Here is a 25,486-nt window from a genome sequence, read left to right as displayed (position 1 = left end):
GTGAGATAAGTTTAACAGGATTGGAAAATTCAATCAAGCCCCTCCTATAGTAGAGGCACATGTCATTTCATTTTTCCTTATCAGTGTGTGTTTGTTGTTGGTCTAAGGTTGGGTGAAGACTCACAAGGAGACATGGGTCACAAAAAGCACAATCGACAAAAGGTAGGCTACTGTATACTGCTTTACTCCTTCCTTAAAAAAATCACATAAAACATAGCAAGTATTATTCATTTAAATGTTATTTAAAATCAGATTTAGATGTACCTTTAGCCACATGGGGGCATGCTTAAGGCACAACTGACTGTTCTGATAACAGCATTGGCACAGAAAAGGGTGCATACAAGCTCTCTTATCAGAAGTAGCCAGCTGCTAATGCAAAAAACACATAAACTCAAAGTACTGCTAGTCTGTGGACAGCATGCAGGGAGCCACCTCATCAAATGGAGGATGCTATGGGATGCGAGAGGGTTGGTGCTGACTCAGATTTAATCACAGACTGTGTGCACCTTATTCTATTTGTGCTATGGTGTGTGTTAGTTCTCCTAAGGTCAGGTAAAGTCAAGTGAGAAAGGGTAAACGCAAAGCTCCAAAGCTAATTTAACAACATTCCTTTTAGCTTAAACTGGGCTTTTTTACTATCTAAGAAAAGCTGTGATTAATACTTTTCCAATTACATCCTGTACGTAAGTTTTTTTTTACACTGCTAATTCTTGTGTGTTTGCGTACCATTCCTTCTTTGAAGATAGTATTTAAGTTATCGTAATATTTAAATATTACGAATAAACCATAATCACATGTTAAATCAATATTTCAATGGCCCTTGGGTATCACATCCAATGTTAACAAACTCACTGTGTTGTTATTCATTGGCATAATTACATGAATCCCTTCTCAGATGGCTCTGTTTGCCACCCAGATCAGTGTGACCCTCCTAAAGTAGTTAAACTACCTCCGGAAACATCCTCTCTGGACCACCTACAGTACACTACAATAACATTATCCCCCCATATAAGCCTTAACGCAACCTACAACCATTGTTATCTTTAGTGGCAGGTCCACCCTTTTCCTGCTCTGCAGTCTGAACAAACACAAAGGTTTTAATAAACTTCAAGAGGGATCACATCCCACAGATTTTCCAAAATGTCAACAACCCACATGAGACTGGTTTTGTGTGAACCTAATGAGATTTAGTTTGCTGAATATGATTTGATGTGGAACAACAGAACCATGTAGTTGGAAAACTGAAATCTATGATCAAATTAGTTTTTTATTTGAAATTACATTTTTCAAATGAGTGACATGAGTAAAATGTATTCACTGCTTCTCATTTTGTTGGCTCCTCCACCGATAGAGATACTTCACCGACTAGATTAATTCTGTAATTAAAGTTCTAGAGTAAAAACCTGTACGAACTGGACTTTTGACGCAAGTAGTAACGCCTTGTGGAGTACAGAGCGCAGTATGTGTGAGTGACAAGCCCGGCACCACAGCCGCCCACTCACAGACAAGCTGGGTGACTCTTGATTGTGTAACGTTCATTGACGAGACAGCACAATGCTGCTGAGACCGCGGAGGCGCACTGAGCCGAGCAGAGCAATGACATGCTCCCATCGAGGAGAACACAGATGGATAGCCTAGTTCAGCCGCTCGTCGCCCAGTACCTCGCTATGGGATGCCAATCAAAAGAAAACAACCCGAACGAAAGCGTAACGTCGGAAGAAAAGGGAAAGGACGATGCGTAAGTCAGATAATCTTTTCGTGGTTTTCACTTTGGAATTTCTGGTGTGGCTTTGGCGAAAAATGGGCGTATATGATCAACAGTAACTTGATTATTTTAGTTACAGAAGTCTTTATTTGTCCTAAAACGATGCGTAAAACTGAATTGATGCCACCCAAGTATTTTACGCACAGGTTCTTATTAAATATGAATTGTTACTTTCTGACCTTCTGCGCTTAAACGGCAGATGTGGTGATCAAATTCCTTCTTGTTTACTGGTCACTCAACAGTTGAAACTGGATGTCCGCAATCAACCGGTATTTCCTGAAATTAAAAGGAAGGAAATGAGAACAATGAAGTAAAGTAAAATTACATGGGGAGGAGGAATTCAAGTTAAACAATGGCTTCAATTCCTCATGACAATTACACAGATCGTTTATATGTAATATTCGTTCGGACTCATAAGAATATGGTTTGAAACACGTGTACATACACATAACAAACATCCTCATTGGCAAAAAGAGAAAGGCACACTAAATTACAACAAGCCCTCCTGTCTCTGGCCCTCCTCCTCACTCTTCTTGTGTTGGGGTTTCTCCAGGAGAGTGACTCCAGGATGCAGCTCCAGGTCTAGAGTTTCTCCGCCAGGCCGTCCTCACAGGTTCCACAAACCCAGCCCGGCCCAAACCATCCCCAGTAAACCCATGATGTCCCTGGGTCCCCTCACCAAAGGAGGGAGCTGGGAGGAGCTCATCCAGGCCTGTCTGCAAGCCTTTGGTAAGTCCATGCTGACCTTTGGCACTTGATATTGACTTGGTGGAATACTGCAGTGAAGTGTACAGTAGGACAGTTTTTTGTGGTCCATGTTTGTTGTGTAACACTGATATTCTTCTAGTTAAGTTTATGTTTGACTCATATTTTACAGCAGCACTTGTCCTTTTTATTGAGAAACAATAAGATAACGAGCCTCAGTTTATGTGAGATCACATGCTGTTGTAGTTTCCACTAAGACTGTGTTTTTTCCTACCACTTTTCCTGGTATTTTTGCTGCAGTCCTCCAAACATGTTTATGCAGGCCTCTAAAGAAAAGTGGGGAAGCTTTGCATTTGAAAGTAAAATGGATTCTGTTAGCACAGCTGGATTTATTTTGTGTTTGATGTAGAATTTTATGTTTTGAAGATGAAATCAGTCAATACTTATGCTTGTCAGTCAGATTTTGTTTTTTTGACTTTTTTGGGGGTGATTTCAAAATGTTAAGAAAAACAGTATTTGATGCATGTATTATAATTTCTTATGTTTCTGCATTTGTAACCTGCACTGTATTCGTTGAATAATGTATTAATATCAATATTACACTGTACGCACACTGTATAGAAGGTTTTTTTAATGAACAAAGAACAGCAGTGATTGAGTAGGCTGTATTTGGATCATTCGAGCAATGATCATTGGCTTCATCAAGTTGTCTGGAGTGCTCTCAAAGTTATGGTGATTGCGTCTCTGAAGAGACAAGCTTTTAAACATCCGTTGCCTGGTTACACAAATGGAGCAAGAGCAATGGCGAGGCGTTACAATGGGCTGCACATAAACTGACATCCCATAACTACATTTATCTGTGGAGAGGTAAAACCGGCCATTAATGACTGATGATTTCAGATTCACCAAGGTAACAGAATTATTCAGAAGGAAAAGAGCTAGAAACCCTGTTGTACAGTATCATAGCACATAACACTCGCTTTGAACAAGTGATTTCAGTGTCGCTCACTATGCAAAATGTGAGATTCGCACACACATGCTCAAGATGGTATCTCACTGAGTGCAGTGTGTTATTATGACTGGGGTTTTCCTTGCTTCTCTTGATAAAATGGAACATAGTCCTGCTCCTCCTGGCCCACATCACAGGTGAACCCCTAAGGTCCACAAGTCCTGCCACCTTTTCAAATGTGAGAGTGCACGTAAGAGCTATTTGAAGGATTACCCAATGGTAGCTTCAAGCCCGGCTGAGCCGAAAGGTCAGCTCCCCTAACAGTGGTCTTCAGATGCTGACCAGCCTTTGAAATGGAGAGCACTATGAGGTGTGGATCAATGGCTGTTGACATCATTACTCTTTCCAGATTACACTGCACGCTTCGAACATGCCCAATGTCGACCTATACATATTTTACATTTGTATTTATACAGGTTGTCATTTAAAAAATATATAATTTTATAAATTATGTAAGACATCAAACAATACAGTGAGAACTTTTGTATTGGACTGAAAGAGAGCCCTCGACCTCTAAAGCCATGGTTCCCAACCTTCTTTGTCAGACGTACCCCCACAGAACTCCTTGATCAACACCCCCCATCATGTTCCAAATGTGATTTTATATTGAACTATTAATTCATGTTTAAATGTTAAATCAATTTTTCAACAATTTATTTATTACTTTTAGTAATTTCAATCACTCATTGATTTATTTCTAGCTTTTTAAATCATATTAAATCCATTATTTTAAGCTTTTAGCTAACTTATTTGCACGCTTGCTAACTAGTTTGCACTTACTCTTCATGAAGTGGTGCCCAGGTGTTATAGCTATAGGTGTTATAACATATGTATATGTAGATATGTTTTTAAATTAAATCACAAACTTTTATTTTATAAAATATTAAAAGTACCCCTTACTAGAAATCACTGCTCTTAAGTTTAAATTCAAACATAGTTCATAAAGTTAAGGTCCTGATTTTTATGGTGAGGTTGCATCTGATTCCTTTGATACAACCAGTCTGATAGGTTCTTTCAAAACAAGGAAAAGTGACTCGCAGGTTTGGAGCGGCTGATAAATGTCTAAGATAAACTCAAAAGTGTGCCATGTGCTGCGTGCCCTTGGCTGTGTTTGTTACCATACAGTATCATACAGCTTTCCTATTTTTCCAGTCAGGAACAGACAGTCCAGAGAGGATTTCCTCCTGCAATTAACCCTGCACAGGGAGGGTTAGTGGTAGGAAAGTTGTGAAAAGAAAGATGGGGCAATTGTTTACCTGATGGAGAGTCATGACTTCCTGTTGTGCATTTGCCATAGACTGACATAGACAGACCCTGGCCGATACACACCTGATTGTTACCAGAGTGTGAAATAAAACACGTGTAAGTTGATCATTTTAGTAAAACATGCTTGCTGACTCCAAAGGTAGAGAAAAAGAAGTGGGTATTGCTTTATATAGACATGTCTTCACTGCATCAATGCGCTACCAGCCATGCTATTTTAAAAGCTAGATATTCTTTCACTTCTCTTCTCTTTTACTCTTATTGACTTAACTGGTGAGGTAATTGATATTCACTGGGTTTAGCGGGTAATGCCTGTGTGTTACAAACAGAAACACACCTCACGCAGGATATGAGGGCTGGATTAGTCAGCTGCAGCTGGAGTGGTGAGTTGCTTACAGATAAAGATTAGAAAACATGTTGCCATGGCGTCTGAGTTAGTTCCAAGGTGATATGATTTAAAAGTGGGTCCACAGACGCCTGATGTCCTTGATGGTGTCAAGGTACTGGTAAAGCCTCAAAGGGAAACAAGCCTTCAGAACTCACAAAGCTTTATTTTTCTTCACACTGTCAGAACAATGTGAAAATGTAAACAGCCTAAATTGTCCCATGATATATCAAATAATATTTTTAAAGATGCAATCAAATGCTCTTCCTCGTTATGTCAACCCATTAATTCACTGCACATAGCAGCGGTTTTAAGTTTTGCAGACGATAAGTGGCGTGTTGCTTTGCTTAGGTTGGCAGGAAAAAGTAGTTTCTGTAATTATAGGTCAGACCTGGCATTGTGATGTTATGTAATATGTTGTACACATGTACGCCCCTTTATTTTTTTTTCTTTAAAGTGACAAAGGGGGCTTCTCACTCCCTGGGTCTCAAGATGTCAGCGTAGCATCAGACAACCAAGATAAGAAAAGGTGGTCTGGTCACAAAGGGAGGAAGTGAGATATACACAAGGAAAAAGGAAGCAAAAAGGTAGTGAGACAAGCAAGCCACAGAGTTTCACACAATCAGAGGAAGCCACTGCAGTTTTAATGTAAACAGTCACAGGAAAATATGGCTTTAAAACTGAGAAAATGATCATGGGTAAAAAAAAAAGGGATAGCCTACTAGACAGTAATATAGCAACACAGATTCCATAGTAAGGGCACTAGAGCTGCTTATTGAATAATATATTATTCATATCTAAATAATAACCATTTGAAGTGGTCTTATTTTTCTTAAACTAGAGCTATTGGATTCCACCAGGCACAGCTGATCGCGGCCACTCTAGACAATGCTTGTGTTGCCATTAGCATTTCAGAAGGGTCTCGTTCTACTTAGCTACTAATACGTATCTAGTCTATTTTTGACCGAGCATTTCTCCTCATCAATCAATCAACAAGCAATGCTGCTCCTCTGCTCTTTTCTAATTACACGCAGAGCTGTCTGTCGCACAGTTTCATTGCACTTGACAGATTTTTGGTTGCATGGACCCTGCAAATTTGGATTAATCTGCATCTGAAAATAGTCCCAAATGAAAGCACTATTTTTAATCCTGTTTGAGTTTGACAAAAACTAGAGTGGTCAGCTTTTTTATTTTTGCCTTTTTATGGGTCCACGCGTTCGACAGCCTTGCCCGGAGGCATAACTTTTTCGGGGTTGTCCATCCGTCTGTCCCACTTTCGTATATGCATTATCTCAGGAATGCCTGGAGATCGTTTCTGTTCTTGGACTCAAGGATGAACTGATTAGACTAGGGTGGTCAAAAGTCAAGGTTGGACTAATGTAATGCTCTCTATGTTGGTCTGAAAGTTTTTTGTTTTTAAGGCTTTAAATTGTTTGGCCCCAGAGTATTTTTCTGAAATTTAAACTTTGCGGGAGCACAACCGGTCATTGTGGTTTTTAAATCAGCAAGTTTTAGAAGTCTCAAGGTCGAGGTTAAAACAATGGGGGGGATCAGGCTTTTGCAGTTGCTGTCCCGCGACTCTGGAACAAGTTACCCCTGATATTCACTCTATTGCAGATGTAGCTCTTTTTAGGTCTAAACTCAAAACTTGTCTGTTTAGTCTGGCTTTTAATACGTTGCAGTGTTGTGACAATTTCATTTTTCTGTTTCTATGTAACCTTTTCTGATTTCACTGTTTTCTATGTTCACTCTTTCTATTGTATGATACGTGTTTTCACTCTTGTTTTTTTATGTTAAGCACTTTGTATACCTGCTGGTTGCTGTAAAGTGCTATATATATATATATATATATACACACACATTTTGATTGATTGATTGATTGAAAAGTCAAGTCACTGTGACCTCACAAAATTCATTTTTGGACATATTACAAATTCCTATGCTATAATGAAAAACTAAAAAAATAAAACCCTTTTCTGGCTATATTCAACCCCATTACTCAGGGGATATTGTGTCCATATTTCACATGTGACAGATTTCACATTTGGTCAGCTACTGAATTGGTGACACTAATCTTAGGTGCCCACCTTGAAACTGGGAGAATTAGAAAGATCTTTTGGGCTGCCGGGTTGAAGATGTTTGTGAAACATCTACGCTTTGCCCAAAATCTTTTAAAAAATTCCTTCCTTTGTGGGAGGCATACAACTGTAATAGTAGCAGTAATTTTAATTTGAAAATGAGTCTATATCTTTGACCGGTTTGTTTGAAGTCAAACATATACGTGTAGTGTCAGACACCACTGATTCGGGTTTGATAAATGTTACCAGATGCCACACAACTGAAACCTTATGTCACCTCAGATGCAACTTGACATGTTATCTTGCAATAAGCATTGTTTTCTTTACTTTGTAGCAATGAAAGTCAATTCAAGTGTGTGCATTTTGTCTTGCAGACTCAGATGGTGGTGTTTGTGGGAGCACCCACTTGTTGAACATCACCCTGACCATGCACCGTATCCACATCTCCTCCAGTGATCTGCTGGACAAACTCACCGCTCTATATCCTTCAACAGTCCGTCATAAGACTATGGCCGCTTTCTCAACACAGACAGATAAAGCAAACAATGCACTGGTCAATTTTGAAAACCAAATGTAACGTGGGATCAGATCACTGGCTCTGTTGTGTGCTGCTTTCCTTTGGTTGTCAACAGCAACGGGGAAATCAAGCTTGTACTTGGCTTTCAATGCAGCCTGTAGCTGTTAGTGTAAAGCGTGATAGGCAAGTGGCAACTCATGTTTACTCCTGCTGTCAGTTTTTGTAGACCTTTTAGATCTAGGTTTGTGTAAATCCCCTCCACAATGGGCCCTGTATCCAATGCAGCAGTCTATTACCATTGTGTCTTTGGTTTCAAAAGCATGTTTTTTGTAGAGTCGTGTGACTGAAGGGCCTGTAATTTAGGATTCCATTCAGGAAACAGCAGTGGCGTCACAAAGCCTCTCATAGGAGCCTACTGGCCCCGGTGAGCAGCCTTGGTGTTTCAGGTGTTAATTACATCTGCCTCTTTCACATACAGGTCCTCTTCAACTGTATATAAACACAGACCCTCTCTTGCTTAAAGAGCCTCCTGCTCACACAAACCCACGTCAGAGCACGCAATGCCAAATGCCCCTCTGTTTTTTTTAACCCTCTCGTTCGGAACCCAAAACCCAAAAGGATAAATCAAAAAAAATTCAGTGTGGGGTTAGGATCAGGGATGAGACACAGGGGCCGTTAACAGCCTTCATCACAGTCTGGCCTTGGGATTGCGTGGGTTGTTCTTCTGCTCCCATGACGCAATTAGCCTTTTATGTGCATCACTTCAAGCTGATTTCTGCTAATTGAGAGCTATAGTCTGTTTATAAGAGCGGCTTAAGGATGCACTTTTGCGTGTTCTGTATATAATACTGATAGGGCAGTGTTTTTGTGGTCAACGTGCAAAATGGAAGACGGAGTGACCATATGGATGAATAATATTCTTATGAGCTGACATCAAAACATCTTTAGAGTTAACACAAAACAATGCACATTCATCAACAGTTGTTCTACAGTATATGAGGCATTGATTGTCTGTTGTGTTTGTACATTTTGTTATTCACTTACTTCAGTATGCCAGAATGATTCATTCAGTGATGCTCACCAATCGCCTCCTCCCACATTACCAAATGCCACTTCTGTTTGCCTTTTACTTTAGTTGCTGTAGTTTTTTATTAATGAGTTGTTTGTATGAAAGATATCGTGCAGTCGAAGTACACATATGTTCCTTGTTTACTGAAAACATATCTGTCCCTAACTGTGTCGACAATAAGCAGATTTGCCAACAAGGTATTTTCGCCTGAACAAAAGTGTCTTGATGTGAATCTAATCTTGAACTTACTGACAATAAAACCACACTTTGCTCAGGTGAATTAGCACGATCAGTCAACATCAGCTCCTTAACCAAAGCCCTTACATTTAAAACGGCGCTGGACAATGAGCAGCCAACAGAGTGCCAGAGGATATGCTACCTTATCAGGTCAGTTTAACACACTGATGCATTGTAAGAGTCTAACTTTAATTGTATGTTCTGTATCAGTCTCATGCTATCCTCTGGACCTCCAGGCATTGGATCCAGGAATTCTGGATGATGTTTCGGTTGCACCACAGCTTGTCCGACAGCCTGGACCAGTTCCGGGAGATGATCAGTGAGCAGGGACAGGAGCATCTTTGCTCTCTCCTAGAGACCAAATGGGTGTAAGTGTTAATCTCTGACCAGCTGGCAACTGAGACATTAGGCCTACACGACACTCACACGTTGTTTGTTCAGTGATGGAAATTACTGAAATCAGTCCCAATCAAGAATGCAGACTGTGAACAGTATAACTTTGAGACTGCAAATGTAGCTTAAAAGCATTCTACAATTGACTACTTGGGCTGCAGCTAACAATTAATGTTATTATCAGTTTATCTGTCCGCTATTTCTCAATTAATCAGAAATTCAAAAGTTCATGTCAGAAAATTTCCATCAGTTTCCCAGAGTCCAAGGCGATGTCTTCAAATGTCTTGTTTTGTCTGACCAGCAGCCCAAAACCCAAAGACATTCATCATAAACTTTAAAAACAGCTAATATTCACATTTGAGACGTTTGAACCGCTGAATTGGTTAAGAAATTAAAACAATTATCTAATGTGCCAATTAATTTTCTACAAATTGGCTAATAATTCCAGCCCTCATCATATCCAACACAACACAACAACAAAGATGTTATTTTTCACTTTATGAAGCAATTCTGTCAGTTAACCTTTGCGGATTGTAAATCGTGTTATGTTCAATTGTGTGTTCAAGTAATGAACGGGACTGGTCGTGGAAGGCAAGCCAGAAGATCAAAGCTAACAGCAGTAAAAAAAGGAAGGTTTCTCTTCTTTTTGATCACCTGGAGCCCATCGAGCTGGCAGAGCATCTTACCTTCCTGGAATTCAAGTCTTTCTGCCGGATATCAGTGAGTGTACACACTAAAAGACTTTTCCAGTGTATATAGGTTATCTTTTGCACATGATAATTTGTTTACATGACATGCATCTCTGTGAACTGAAAACCATTAGGTATTTCCTCACCACAGGAAATGCCTCGCTGTTTCCATTCTGCAATTTATGCTCCTCTCTCTGCTCTCTGTGCCAGTTTGTAGACTATCAGAACTACATTCGAAGCTGCTGCATGAAGGACATCCCCGTGATGGAGCGTTCCATTGCACTGTGTAATGGTATCTCCCAGTGGGTTCAGCTGATGGTGCTGAGCCGGCCGACCGCTCAGCTGAGAGCTGAGGTTTTCACCAAGTTTATCCATGTGGCGCAGGTAGTGGTTTAATCAACCCCTCCTCACTACTGCTCTTACACTTTCTGTTCCTAATTTAGTTGGAAAAAAATGATGAATGAAAACTGGTTTTGACACATTTCCTCTTTGCTTGCATAAATGTGCTATTGTTCAAACACCTTATCTAACTAATGGCAATCTATTGTCACACTCTGAACAGCACAATAGATGCAACATAATTTACAGTTGCATAATGCATACTCATCAAAAGCTGTTAATAGATTCTCAAGAGCTCCCCTGCCGGCTTTTAGTGTAACCAAAGATTTTACCAATACACAAATCTTAACTGTAGCATGCTAATGGAGTCATCAAGTGGAACACAGAGGAGTTTGTGAAACAGGAAAAGAGAGAAGTGAGTGTAGTTGCTGATCAGACCTTGCATGCTAAAACCAATCCAATGTGAAGCTGCATGCAGCCTGCTGAGAAGCGATGCGCTGGCTTCAGGGAGGTGTTAGGCAGGCTTGTACTCTGATGGACCTCTTGCACTGTTACACTAATGCAACAGTATGCTGCTGCTCACTGCTGTCAACCTAAAAGAAAACCAAGGGTGTGGAAACGAATTTCACACCATTATGCTCTAGTGCCAGCACGAATTAGAGATCTAAAAAGAGAGGGAAAAGCACTTCCAAAAAAGAGTGAGATATCAGAAAGCAAGAAGAAAAAACGGACAATTTAAGTGGGTTATGTAACTGCAGTGTTTTGGATTATATAACGAAGGCTACCTGGAACAAGTTTAAGTACGTGCATGTTTACATGTGTGTGCATGGGTGCACTGATATGTGCTTTTTGTGTGCGTCCACCAGTGTCTACATCTTATGCACAATTACAACACACTAATGGCAGTGGTGGGAGGGCTTTGTCACAGCTCGATTTCCAGGCTGAAGGACACCACCTCCCTTGTACCCAGTGAGGTCACCAAGGTAAATGACACCTATCATCATAAGAGCCAGCTGATGATGGAGCAAAACCAAAACATCCTATATAAAAAAATTCTATTCACTCCCTAGGTACTGAACGAGATGACAGACTTGCTGTCCTCTTGCAGAAACTATGACAACTATAGACAAGCTTACAACAGGTGCACAGGCTTTAAAATCCCCATCATGGGGGTCCACCTCAAAGATCTGATTTCGGTTAATGAGGCCATGTCAGACTATGTGGAGGACAACAAGGTGAATGTTCAGAAGCTTCAAGCACTCTACAGCCACATTAATGAGCTGATCCAGCTCCAGCAAATCCCTCCAAAGCTGGATGCTAACAAGGACCTGGTCCATCTGCTGACGGTAGTGCAACTTTACTTTAGATTCTTTTCAAATTTTTATGCAGCTTCTGCTTCATGTTATTCACTAGATTGTATTGAACTAAAGCCAGATGCAAATGAGCGTGTTACAGCATGTGGATTGTCCGCGCTTCTGTGGGTGTGATGAGAGCGATCTATGAGTGTGTGGGTGACGAACTGAGTGTGAATGAGAGTGAGTTCAGATTGATATATTGTTATCTGTGTGTGGTGCTTTAAATGTACTTGAGCGACAGAATGCCCATGAAGAGATAATAGTTACCCTGAGACCTAATATTTCCCTCTTCAAAACATGTTTCAATGTGAAAGACAGATAGATAGACAGAGAGGTCTTACACTTTCTGTTTCCCTCCCATGTTTTGAAATGTATTTTCTCCCTCCCTACAGCTGTCCTTGGACCTTTACTACACTGAGGATGAGATCTATGAACTGTCATACACCAGAGAACCCAAGAACTGTAAAGCACTTGTGAGTGAAAGAAGCACAGACAAGACAGACAAGTTAACAACTGTTTTCTGGTCTAGAGTCAGATAAATCTATGCTAAATATAAAGCTACAGCCGGTTAGCTTAGCTTAAAGAATGTCAACTTGCCAGTCAACTAGCTAAGACAAATATAAGTATTAAAGCAAAAGCTAAGTAATACTCAAAGGAATAGTTTGACATTTGGGGAAATACAGTTTTTCTCTTTCTTGTCGAGAGTTGGATAAGAAGAATGATACCGCTTTCATGTCTGTATGCTAAATGTGAAGCTACAGCCAGCAGCGGGTTAGCTTGGAAACGGGGAAAAAGCTAGTCTGCCTCTATCCACAGGTAACAAAATCCCCCTACCAGCTCTCTAAAGCTGACTTATTAACATTAAATATTTCTAGGATGGACCTTTGGACAGAACCAGGCTAGGTATGTCCCCTGTTATGCTACACTAAGCTAACCGACTGCTTGCTCCAGCTACATATTTACAAGCAATAGAGAGGTATCAATCTTCTCATCTAAGTTTGCAGTATAGCAAAGAAGCATATTTCCTAAAATGTCAAAATACATTAATGTCCTACGCATAAAAAAAAAGAAATTTGGCCAGCATTGCTTCTGCAAGCTGTTCATACATTGAATGTTATAGTTAGTTTAACAGAATTGCTTAGATAAGATTTTACACTAATTATCTAATTCATTTTCTATCAGCCAGCCACGCCATCTAGACCTCCAGTTGTTGTGGACTGGGCACCAGGAGTGGCTCCAAAACCCGACCCCCGAACTATCAGCAAACATGTGCAGAGAATGGTGGACGTAAGTGTTTCATTTGTAGCCTTCACTCAGTAATGCCTTTATATAACCCTAATTATTTATTGTAACTATTCTTCTGGATGCTGTCACTTTGACAGCCTGCTATTATCAACTATTGTGCACTAATAGTCAAGCAACAATGGTGTTTCCTTTTTGTCTTTCACAGTCTGTGTTTAAGAACTACGATCACGATGAGAACGGCTTCATTTCTCAAGTGGAATTTGAGAAAATCGCTACTAGCTTTCCATTTTCCTTCTGTGTCATGGACAAAGAGAAGTGAGTTTGTTTGACAGGTCACACACATAGGTCACACACATGCTCTGAGCTTATTTGTGACTTCAGCGGAGAGGAAGAAAAAGTGGTATTTGTGGTGATGAGTGTAGCAACAGGAAGCATAAAATAGCTGCAGAACAAACCATAACCTCACCATTTAACTGTTGTATTTGTCATGCAAGGCCAGTGGTGCATGACAATCCAAAGAGGAGCTTGTGATTCCTCATTTAGACCTAAACATGAAAACCACTATAGTTGATGGTACTGTTTTTCCATTACACAATCACAAAGTGGTATGGTGTTTAACACGTGTGGCAGAAGAGGGTGCAGTCATAAATAAATCAGGTCAGAAATAACTAAACAGAGTATGAAGGTATGATCTGAAAATGTCTGTCAAAGTGTTTATACCCCTTTCACTATTCTGTGTCATTATCAGCCCGATTTCCTCTATTAAATGATGCTGTGTATGTGCTGTGGTTGTCCAGGAAAGGCCTCATCAGCAGAGAGGAGATCACAGCCTATTTCATGCGGGCCAGTGTTATCTGCTCCAAACTGGGTCTTGGCTTTGTCCACAACTTCCAGGAGACCACTTACATGAAACCTACCTTCTGTGACAACTGCTCAGGATTTGTAAGTCATCACATAAAGTTAATGTATTATAAAATATATTAACTGCTTTTCTGCTATGTTATAAACATTCTCCAACAATATATAATCCTTTTAGTTTTGCTTTTGCTTCAGTGGTGTGAAAACAATTTTTTTTTTTTTTCATATTCTTCTTCACAGTTGTGGGGTGTCATCAAGCAAGGCTACAGATGCAAAGGTGATTATTGCACTCTTAAGCAACGTAAGCCTGGCTATTTTTGGCCAAATGTCAGCCAGTATCATACTTAAGGAGAGGTACACACGGTGTCTTGTGGGGATCAGGTAAAGTGAAGCTGTCTTAGGACAGTGTTGTGTGGTTTTCTTTGTTGCATACAGCTAGTTGAACCTTGCAGCACATGAAAAAAAGATAGTCTGCTGCCAGAACCACAGTTTTCCCCCTCCCCCGTTCCTCAAAAGATCTGAGAGCTATTTGTTTGCCTGACACTAAGCATGCAAAGGTCTGAAAGTTACATTTGCAGTAGAGTGTAGAGACCGACGCTAGTTCTTGTTCTTACATGTTGTGCATTCTTTTCACTGGCTCAGACTGCGGAATGAATTGCCACAGGCTGTGCAAGGACCAGGTGGCATTTGAGTGCAAGAAGAACGCCAAAGTGATCAACGCCAATGACAGTCCGACACTAAGCTCCACGCCTGTCACCATGGGTACCTCAGAGGGTGGGTTTGGGCAGAGGGGTTCATTATTGGCATAAACGATACCATTGAGAGACACAAACACACATACATACATACACACACACCTGTAGTATTAAGACAACAATAATATGGGCGTAACATGGCAGCAATCAGAAAGTCCTTATGACAGGTGCCATCTGGTGGCAGATACTTTTTATGGCACATCAAGTATGCAGTGCTATTTCCTGTAATCACTGCCTACCACACTGTACAGAAAACAAGACAAGTCTGAATTTACATGATTTCGCTTTAGTTTGCAGCAGCTTAAATAAGACAAGTCTAGAGCACAGGGTATGTTCTCAGGGGGATTTCCCTCCAGCTGTTAAGAACGGTTTCACTTACAGTAAATCTGAAGCTGAACCCACCTGTCATGAGAAATCTACTATATTCAGAACTTTCGATTTTACTTAGTATGGATTGACACATCTTGAAAACATGGGGGCTACATTGACTCAGCCCCTCTTCAAATGAGTCTTTGTGACATGCTATTTTGTCATATGGTTTATTTACTTGCATACTGAATTGAGTATTTTTGTTTTATTTTTTAATTTGTATTTTTTAGATCAGAAGACATGTTAGAAGACATGTTTGTGATACAAAGTGGAGACAATCTTAACAATCTGCATTTTCCATTTGTCTTATTTGAAATAATCACTGGTAATGCCCAACTCTCCAGGTTCAGAAGAATGTCCTTTCCCATACCCGCCAGATGACAGCAAAGACTGGAGCCCAGTCATCTCCTATTCAATGTCTCAGAGAGTCCACTGTGGCACCCAGACAGAAGGACCCCAACTTTCCTCTGCAGCCCCCGAGTCCAGCCGCCTTCAGCCTTCTCTGCTGGTCCCAGCAGCCCCCACCCTTACCTCATGTCCCAGCCCAATGCCACAGAGAAAACAGCGGCACTGTGCCAAGTGGGAAAACAGAGCTTCTGTTGCGCAAAAGCCTAAAGAGTTAGAAGAGGAGAACAAACCCAACCATGAATCTCTAGAATCAGTGAGTGTGAAAATAAATTATTCTTTCTAACAAAAGCACAGTATTTAAATGTACCACAGTTGCTGTACATGACAAATATTTTCCATCTTTCCCAGGACAACCAGATGCTCCAGAGAGCCAATGAGACACTACGTAGGAAGCTGAAGGAGGCAGAGCGGGAGGTGGAGATGCTAAAGACACTGCTCAAAAGGCACGCTCTCCACCCTGTGGAGGAGGACTCCTCCTCATAGACACATACACACACTGGACCTCCTCTACGGAGGTGGTGCTGCCCCCCTATGGTGACATGTATATATCTGGATCCAATGTTTAAGTTATTGGTCATGAACAGTGCAATTATTTTACCAGTTTAACAACCTAGGCAATTTGGTATAAAGCGGGATACAGTGCACCAAGCCAGTGAAGGTGTTTTAATGCTAATGGTACACTGGCGATAAAAAAAAAAAACGATCAGTATGTCACAAATAATGAGGTTAAGGACATGTTTTTAGGTGTGTACAGATTTTTTGAAACCACCTACAGTACATACAGAAATTACAGTAAAAAAATAATGTAGTTTTACAGTGGTGCTCATACATTTAGGAACGCATGTTAAAGTTGACTTAAAAGAGGAATACAAAAAAAACATCTTTTGATAAATAACTGTTCTTCCTTAAAATACATGAGGCATAAGTATACACACCCCTGTGTTAAATCCCCATAGAGGCAGGCAGGTTTTTATTTTTAAAGGCCAGTTATTTCATGGATCCAGGAGACTATGCATCCTGATAACGTTCCGTTGGCCTTTGGAATCATCACATACCATTCACCATACCTAGAGACTGGCATAGGGTACTTTTCACAAAAACATTTAACGCAAATCAAACCTGCTATTAGGCTAACTGAAATAAAAACATGCCAATCTCTAGGAATGGTGTCCTAAAAGGTTAGATTTTTCCAATTTATTTTAAGTCAAATTTAGCATGAGTTCATGAACTTATGACCACCATTGGATATGAAGAAGTTTCAGGTGAGTAGAAGATATTGTTCAGTTAGCAGAATAATTAAAATTGTTGCAATGCACATTACTCACTTTTTTCAGTGAACCCTAAAGAATGGTTGGAGTTAGAATGACTTTCCCAATGTTAAAAAGGTAAGCAGAAACAAAATATTGAATGAAGGCAGTATTTTAGAGTGGACATAGGGCAAAATGTGTTTGATCCATTGTTGATCAATAATGAGACTAGATATTTATGTTAAACATAAAATGGAAATCAGAGGAAAACAAGAATTATGTATATCACAGGTGCGTCATTATTATTATTGTTGTTATTATTATTATTATTATTATTATTATTATTAATAAAGGGGCTGTACTCAAAATACTGAAAAGAACCAAGGCTGGAATTGCCTTTACACGGCCCTAATGGACTGCTCCCCAACATGTGAAATACCCAAACCGGTGACGAAAACAAAGAACATAGAAGCTCAAATTCCAACACAAACAGAGGCAGTGTGACTTTTCTCTGCTTAAGGCGCCATTACTCCACTATATCTTTACATAGCTAATATTTGTTTGCTGCTATATAAACGTTCTGAATGTCAAGTGCAGCCCCTTTAAACATGAGCAGCAGAATGATAGTTGGAGGCCTTAGCTCTACAAAACTGTTGCACTGCATCATTGTCCCTGTTCATATAAATGCAAAAGATGTCAGTGCTTCTGTTCTTATGTTGTCTCAAACACTACACAGTTCCTATAGAGAACGACAGACATGAACATTTTGTACAGCATACTGGTACTTTCAGTGAATTATTTATGCTTGTGTGTTGGCATCATGTTAATACTTTTTTATTTTCATTGTGCAGCCATGTTTTTGCCTTGTGGTCCGTTGTAGCAGTGTTGTACTGTAAGTCAAGATATATGTGTTTGTAATGTGTGTAAATATAAAGTATACACAGTGCTATCATTAGGTAAAAATTCATCCCTCCTCTCAGTATTGTTCTTACGGTTATAATAAATACTGCATTATATTTAAAATCATTACTTGTGTTACTCAGTTTGACCACCGAGGGTCACTAAAGCCTCATAATATTTCTTTAGCCGCTTCTTGCACTTGATTATTATTGACTTTTTTCAAACTCTCTGGGACCTGTAAGTGTTTCACTCTAGTAAGCTATATGTGTGTTTACCTCAGACACTCTCTGTCAAATTAAAGCACAAAAAAATATCTATTCTTCACTTTCTCAACTTTAAAATCTTAATCTTTGGGACTTTAAAGATGAGTAAATCTTTGGTAGTTTAAATATGAATACATTGTTCTGAATATGTCTGACTATGTGAGACATAAGTCTTTGAAAACAGGCTGTGTCACCCTGTTGTCTGGAGACTGTGCCAATCTGGCCTGTCCCTTGGGCTTTGCTACTGGTAATGAATTCCACATAACGTTGCCCTGTATATAATGAGAGGGCGACTGTCTACTGTTGGAGAAGCACAGATTCCTACCAAGTACCTAATCCTTCAGCTTTTTAATGCAATACTCATGCATAACAGGTGATATTTACACTGGTGCTGTGATTCAGTATGTTCATTTCTATGGATGTAATTCAATCTCAGATAAAGAAAGCCATTTGACTTTCATTACATTGTGCTTCTTTACTTCTAGCAGCTACAATGACTTGTTGCCTTGCATCGACTTGGCAGTGAGCAGAGAACCAGTGAAAAAAGGATCATCTCTGAGGCATAGCAGCTGCTCCCAAACCAGTTCTTGGTGACAGCTAATTTACTTCTTTTTGAATGTGACACACTGCTGCAAGGGAGTAACACCTCAAGTCCACCAGGCTCTATGCACACTAATGCTGAATAATTTCCAATATCATGGCTGGCTGAGAGAAAGTGACAGAGGGACCATGTGTTAAACTCGAGGGACAATGCCCTAAGCCAAGGCGGCCTTTCTTTTTCTCATCAAGGCTGTAAAACAAGCTTGATAGAAGAAATATATGTACCCTGATGTATTGCAGCAGTCATCATAAAGATAAATATATCAGTCTATAATCCATTTACAAGCCTAACAAAGAATGTAAACATAATTAATTGTGATGCATTTAAGCCTGTAGGAGATTGCGAGACATATGTGGACTAACAGTCTGATGCAGTGCATAACTCAGCTCTTCATATATTAAGAGCAAAATATGACACTTTGAAAGTCTGCCTCATTACAATGGGCAGACAGAGATGATTTATCACCCAGACATCAGTGTACTTGGGGGATTTGGGCCATTGTGAGATACCCATAAGTTAACTAAATCGGCTAAGTCTAATGAACACACTCCAAAACTAATTAGAGGAAGATGTGGAACATCTCATTATGTACCCCTGATAGCAGAGTGTGCAACACAGGGAACACAATGAGAACACAACACATTAAACACATGCTTATTTCAAACACGAGGACGAGCCATCACAATGCCTGTAGGACACAGCAACACCACTGCTGAACTCCACTAATTCCCTTGATTATTAAACTGGGATCATTAAGTTCTAATAATGGCCAAAGGACCCTTGTGGGAGACCAGAGAGAGAATCTGGTGAAGGGAAATGAGAAAAAGACACATTTTGTGGAAATTTTCCGGAGGTGGCATGAAAACTGTGAAGCCATGGTGAAATTTTTAATTAACCTTGATGATAGCGGAGGAGTGTAACAAAAGAAAGGCTGTAGTTTGCCAAGGGAAACATCATTGCTCAGCTCAGCTTGGCCTTTAACAACCATGTCGTTTTTGCTTCATAATACAGACTTAATCCATATATCAGCTCCTGGTAAATGCAGAATACAGAGAAAAGAGGCAACGCCTGAAACTGATACGAGGGTAAGGAATTTGTGGGCAACATTATTGACTGCGAAAGTACCCACAAAGAAACATCACTTGACATCTATGGCTCTGAATTCATCAGAATAAGGCTGTGTGCACCCCACAAAGCAATCTAGGGGTCCAGAATTGTATATCCTGTAAATATCCAATGAAGTGGTGGCTTCACATTATTTCTCTTGCTGGCATGCCAAACAATAAGACTTCAATTCTTGCATTAATGGCTCCCCATTGGCTTTGGCACAGGCATATATTTTGGCTGGATACAAAGAAAGCTTACTTAATAACAAACAATGTTTTGTGAATGCTGCCAGGGTTAGACTTTGTGTTCCTGTGAATTGTTAGTACGATATGAATAATACACATCAGGAGAGAGGAAACAGGATACAGCTTTGAGTTACATATTGTTTAGGTAATGTGAGATTTATCTTAATATGCAATTCACAAGTGCAGCAGTCAGGATAATTCATGATTGATTTTCACTCTGTTATTGATCTTCAAGGTGTACTTTGGTAAAAAGCGATGGCGGAATCAATTAAAAAAAAAATAACAGCCCTAAATGTTGCAAATGCACATTATTAAGACAGACTGCATGAAAGACAGACAGACTGGAAGGATGAGAGAAACAATGAAAAAATGGAGAGTAAAGAGCTGAGAGTAAAGCAGATGCTGCAGTTCTGGAGCAACCGGAGTGCCTTTGACAATCAGCAGAACCCTGACATTGCCAAGATCAAGGAAAGTGAAGAAAAATCATTGCAGCAGGAGGAACAGATATAAGGCGAGGAAGGGAGGGATAGTAGGAGGAGAGTGAGTTAACCCCCAGTGAGAATCCTGATGGTGAGTAACAGAGCAAATCAAGTGCTTATCTGAACGGTCTGTATCTGAACCCTCTCTAAACTCAACATCTTCTGTTTCGAGGGAGCAGTGAGACACAGCTGGAGTCCTCCACAGGTTGTTGCTTACAGCAACACAAAAATAGAATGTGCAGTACAGATCAGTGAAATCAGAACTTGCCATGGTGGACAGCTTGTTTTGTCTTGTGTGTGTATGTTTTGCAGGAACCTCAATAAAGATTTAAAACTATGAAAACTATTTAATATTATTTAAAACATTAAAACCAGTGGTACTCAAAGGCTTTTCATTATTTGGTCTTTAAGTGCAGTTATTCTTACTTCTTATATAAGAACTGTAGAAAACATAATGCTACAGACTAGAATTAGAATTACTTGAAATCCAATATTCACTCTCCTATTAGGTCAGTTTTGGTGTCTACTGTCTCCTGAGAGAGGTACCTGGCTCTTTCTGTTTAACTAAGACACCACAACTGCACAAAGTGCAACTTGCACAACATTTACATACAATATTTATGTTATCTACGGCTTTACCAATAATAGTTAAACAGTTGTACATTTGTATTTTTAGTCCCAACTTGTATATATTTTAAATAATTTGTATTCTGTTATTTCATGTATATTCTGTATGTGTGCTGTGTGTCTGATATTTTGCTGCTGCAAACACAAAATTCCCCATTTGTTTTTGGGATTAATAAAAATCTATCTATCTACAGTATTGAAACTAGTGTCTGTCCGTGGTGTGGTGCTGAGCAGGTATAGTGGATGTTTTTCCCAGTGAAGTTACAGCTAAACTATAAAATGGAAATCACTATAAACCCGAATTCAGAAACCTAAAGCCAGATTCCGGTGATCATTCTCTGTAGGCTCATCACTACGAGCAACACATTGTCACATTGTTTTCATGTTGGCAGTATTACTATAGGTTTGGCCAGGGTTAAGCTGCGCCTTAAAAAACAGTCCTCTGTTTGTGTTCTTCTATGGTGCCATAGTCGGAACTGGCGTTTATGTACAGGCTAAATTATGTGTATGAGAATGTGTCTGTGTTGTAGATTTGTATTGTTTTGTTTTTGTAATGGCTTGGCTTTAAGATGTTCTCTATCACTTATTGCCAAATCATACAAGGTAGAATAAAACAGAGGACATCAACTTTAAATTAATTTCTATTCTCCTATTCTTCTTCTTCTGGCAGGACTTTGTTTCCTTCAGGCAAGACCTCTGCAGCTGCAGCACCTCCTTTACATAGACAGTACTGTATATTTGCAGAGTGTATCTCCAAACAGTCATAGTTTGCTCCAATATGTGTGTGTATTACAGTAGGAGGTGATTCACTGTGGATTTCACAGAAGTAGACAGAAAATGAAATCTGAGGACAAATGTAATAACCGGCACAGTGTTTTTTATATTAACACATTGGGCATAGTGTGGTAGCACACAAAATGGATCATCTGCAACAACTGCTGCATATCCACAGAATGCCCCCCTGTAAAAAGTGAAAATACAAATTAGATGTAACACTATGCTATTAGAAAAAGGATACAAACTGGCAGTGAGCTGCGTATCTTATTCTGGTGGATCTCCCTGATGGATTAGTTCTTTAATTAGGCCCTAGTTTGAAGTGTGCCAATATTTCCAGGCTTTTGATTTAACATTTTGACCCATGAAACCCACTGAGCTTGTGAAATTCACTCCAGCACATGGTGCGTTAATTCTACAATCACATCGAATAATGCTCCAATTTCCGGGCTTTTGGAACACAATCACTGTGCTGGAGTTGTGATAATTAGTTAAATGAAGCTTCAGTTTGCCTCAGCAGTTCAGCCATGTATAATGATAAGTTGTTCTTTGCAGCAACACAAAGAGAGAACTAGACTGTCCATTTAGTCCCACCATCATTCACACCTCTCCATCACGGCTGAATGAAGAAGCCTCGGGGCTTTAATGAAGGCCAGCAGACTGTTAAAGAGTCTGCTAGTTGCTGTCGGTCCACCACCCTCAGTTGCTTCCTCCAATGACCCTGGACATAAGAACATGTCCACGTGTCCAGCCTGGAGGGTACATTGACATATATACTTGGCAAATCATAACGACACAAGACCATTGATATCACTTACTGCTCAGCGGCGATACATCACTTAAAGGTCACAAGTAGAAATGGTTCCATCATTCCTTCTTAACGCCGACTCTATATTCTCTTTGAAGGTCATCTGATCTCAGGCCAAAAAAAAAAGTTTAAAAGAGAAGCCGTATGGTCACTGCATGATTTCAATTTGTTATTTTAATCCAGCTCCATTTCTGTTAAAGAACATTTATTTCTGATGTACTGACAGTGTGTTACATTCTCCCACTAAGATATTTAATATTTTATAAATATAAGCAAAATATTTATCTAACTACTGTTTAAGAGATCACAGGACAATGTAGCCTATCTTGACAAGTTAAAGGGATAGTTCCAAATTTAGAGAAATACACTACTTTGCTTTCTTGCCAAGAAGTAGGTAGAGAGGTATCTTAACTTAGCATAAAGACTGGGAAACTTAACACAAACTCAATTTACAAACACCTCTATAACTCATTACATGTTATATCCATAGAAGTGGACCAACAGATCCCGTTGTTCTGGACGGAGACCAGTGAAGGAAAATAGAAGCACTTTTTCGGTGTTGACTAGGCGTTAGTGCACAGCAATCATTCCCATCTTGCAGAGACGGAGAGCGTAGGTATATACGTTAGGAGATAACATAGGCATAGGCTAATTTTTGCTAACTAACATGCTAGTTAACATAGTTAACAGTAATTAAAGCTAAACAGCTAATGGAAGCCCAAACTGTTTGCATGCTTCTCCTGAAAATACAGTGATTTGCGATGGTAAGTCTTGGTTTTAATGCAATCATTGGCCTATTTTTACAAAAATGTCTGGTGCGGGGCCATAACGTGAGGTACAAGGTAATGAAGCCTTTTATACATTGTCGTGTTACTTTAGAAATAAACAATTTACAAATAGAGTCTTGACACGCTTCCGATGTAAAGTTAATTACTGTCAAAGTGTCCTGCACTGATGGAAAAGCTGCTATGTAATGATTGGCAGTCAACGTGATGCTAACGGCGGGTGATGGCTTCGTAGCATTGAAATGGCGCCATTTGAGCTACGCTTAGAGAGGAGAGGCTTACCCCCTTGGTTATATCTGGCTTAATATACAAAAAAGTAGTATACACTTAATATACAAAATTCTCCTTTCTTCTGATTTTCCTATCGTGACTGCTTTGAATCAACAACACTCATGACACTAGTTGTACCTATCTAACCACCAACCATTATTTTTCACTGCAGGCTAATCATTTAGGATAACCTTGCTGATCCCTGGAGTCAGTAGTGTGATTGACGTAAGTTAATTTAGGTCAACTTGAGAGACGTTTAACACATTATACACAACTCTCCATCATCTGTGAGCAGCCAACAGAGAGCGGCCTACTGTGCTTCCCTCCTTGCAGGTGTCCCTGGAGAGTGACCATTGCACTGTAGCCACTTTCCAGGATAATAAGAAGTGAAAGATGGCCGTTGGTTTTTTTCAATATTTAAAATAAGAGTAGATTTGATCAACAGAAGAAAAAAACAACAACATACTGTCGATGTAAAATTGCTGCAGCAAGGTAATGACCACATGAGTCAGGGGGCAAGGTCTAATGTTTCAATCGACCCACAAGGTACAGATGTACAGCCGATTACTGACCATCCTCATGCTTCACCAACTGCATCAGAGGAGGAAGCCCGCAGATAATGCGAGTAGACAGCTCCGACCTGTGTAGCCACAGCTCTTCATTTATAGATTCCACCGCCTGGTAACCTCTCTCCAGGCATTTTAGAAAGCCTCAAACTCACGTCCCCAGTGGAATTAGCGTGTGGTGCGAAATGCTGCACAAATGTAGGGAAAGACCATGTTGACTCCTGAAGTTGTGAGTATTTTGATGAGCATAGATATGAGGAAAAAAGAGCACACTTCTCCCCCCACTTGTACATTTTCAAACTGCAGTACTTTTTGTTGTTGCCTGGTGAAATATTTCTAACCTCCTGCACAAAACTATATCTCAGATAACATCTTTGAAATTGAGCGCTGTGAGCAGTGTTGCAATTACTTGCAAGAGTTCCTTGCACTTATAAGTCGAGTGGGAAGTGGACAGGGAGAGAAGAAACAACAGAAATAATGAGCAAAAACAGGGTCACAATGCAGCTGCCACAGTTCAGAGCATCATTTGAAAAGTTCTGTAGCCAACACTGAATAGTCACTTTCAAACTACTGTACATGCAGTATATCATTCGCTCAGAGTTCTCATATCTAGATGAGATATATGGATATAGAATCAACTTTTTAAGACAGTATGCAACTAATTATGAACCTATAGTTATCAACTACCCTTTTAAGAATACCAGGATTTGAAAGAAAAAAAAAAAAAAACTAATAATAGGTACAATCTTACTGTAAATAGATAGCACAGGTATGTGTCATCTCTTATTGTGGTTCTGAGATCAGGTGTTGTGTGTTGTGTGCAAACACACATACAGAGAAAATAATATTTGTGAACATTAAGCCACGCATATCTGTCATACCTACTGTGGTAAAAGTTGCAAATTGTGTTGATATTTTTTCACCCATGTATTTGTCCATCCTGTTTTACCAACGCAAATGACAATTTGTGGAGAAAAAAAAAATCTAACACTTTCAAGGAAAATGTGTCTCTTTCTTACACGGCTGTCTCCGTGATTTCCTGTTTCACACATAATTGCCTGCCAACGTAACTTGGCAAGCACGCCTGCAGTTACAGGAACCTTTACATGGAACAGGGTTTAATTTTAACATTCACACTCCCACTCAAATGCTGTATGTATGCACACGTACATACATCGTACATACCACACAATGCCCAGAGAGCAGTGTCCAGCACAGCCCCGACTGGGAGCTATATATGAAGGAGACAGGATATTACTCCTCGCTTTCAAACGGTGTAATATCATGTTTGGCAATGATATTCAAAACAGGAAACATGACTATGCACAACATTCCTATTTTTTTCTTTAGGTTTTTGTTTGTCTTTTAAAGTGTC

The 25,486-nt window shown here is 39.8% G+C and overlaps 1 protein-coding gene across 2 annotated transcripts; it reads left to right on the top strand.

The window, feature by feature from the left end:
• The first annotated feature begins 1,354 nt into the window (after window positions 1-1,354).
• Window positions 1,355-16,117, top strand: LOC117935395 (RAS guanyl-releasing protein 1-like). Of its 2 annotated transcripts, none has more exons than XM_034857541.1 (17): window positions 1,355-1,738; window positions 2,319-2,494; window positions 7,580-7,685; window positions 9,116-9,178; window positions 9,265-9,396; window positions 9,988-10,141; window positions 10,321-10,494; window positions 11,316-11,432; window positions 11,520-11,795; window positions 12,197-12,277; window positions 12,987-13,091; window positions 13,255-13,364; window positions 13,847-13,991; window positions 14,148-14,184; window positions 14,550-14,669; window positions 15,376-15,692; window positions 15,788-16,117. In XM_034857541.1, exons 1-17 carry the CDS (start codon window positions 1,602-1,604, stop codon window positions 15,920-15,922), a joined length of 2,385 nt encoding a protein of 794 aa, XP_034713432.1. In that variant the 5' UTR covers window positions 1,355-1,601; the 3' UTR covers window positions 15,923-16,117. The 2 variants fall into 2 exon arrangements, with proteins under 2 accessions (XP_034713432.1, XP_034713430.1); XM_034857539.1 differs by having other exon boundaries at window positions 1,356-1,738; window positions 14,550-14,681.
• Window positions 16,118-25,486: the final 9,369 nt, after the last annotated feature.

The sequence above is a fragment of the Etheostoma cragini genome, chromosome 20 (genome assembly GCF_013103735.1).
Source record: "Etheostoma cragini isolate CJK2018 chromosome 20, CSU_Ecrag_1.0, whole genome shotgun sequence".
Classification (NCBI taxonomy): domain Eukaryota; kingdom Metazoa; phylum Chordata; class Actinopteri; order Perciformes; family Percidae; genus Etheostoma; species Etheostoma cragini.
This window is presented reverse-complemented; position numbering and strand designations above follow the sequence as displayed.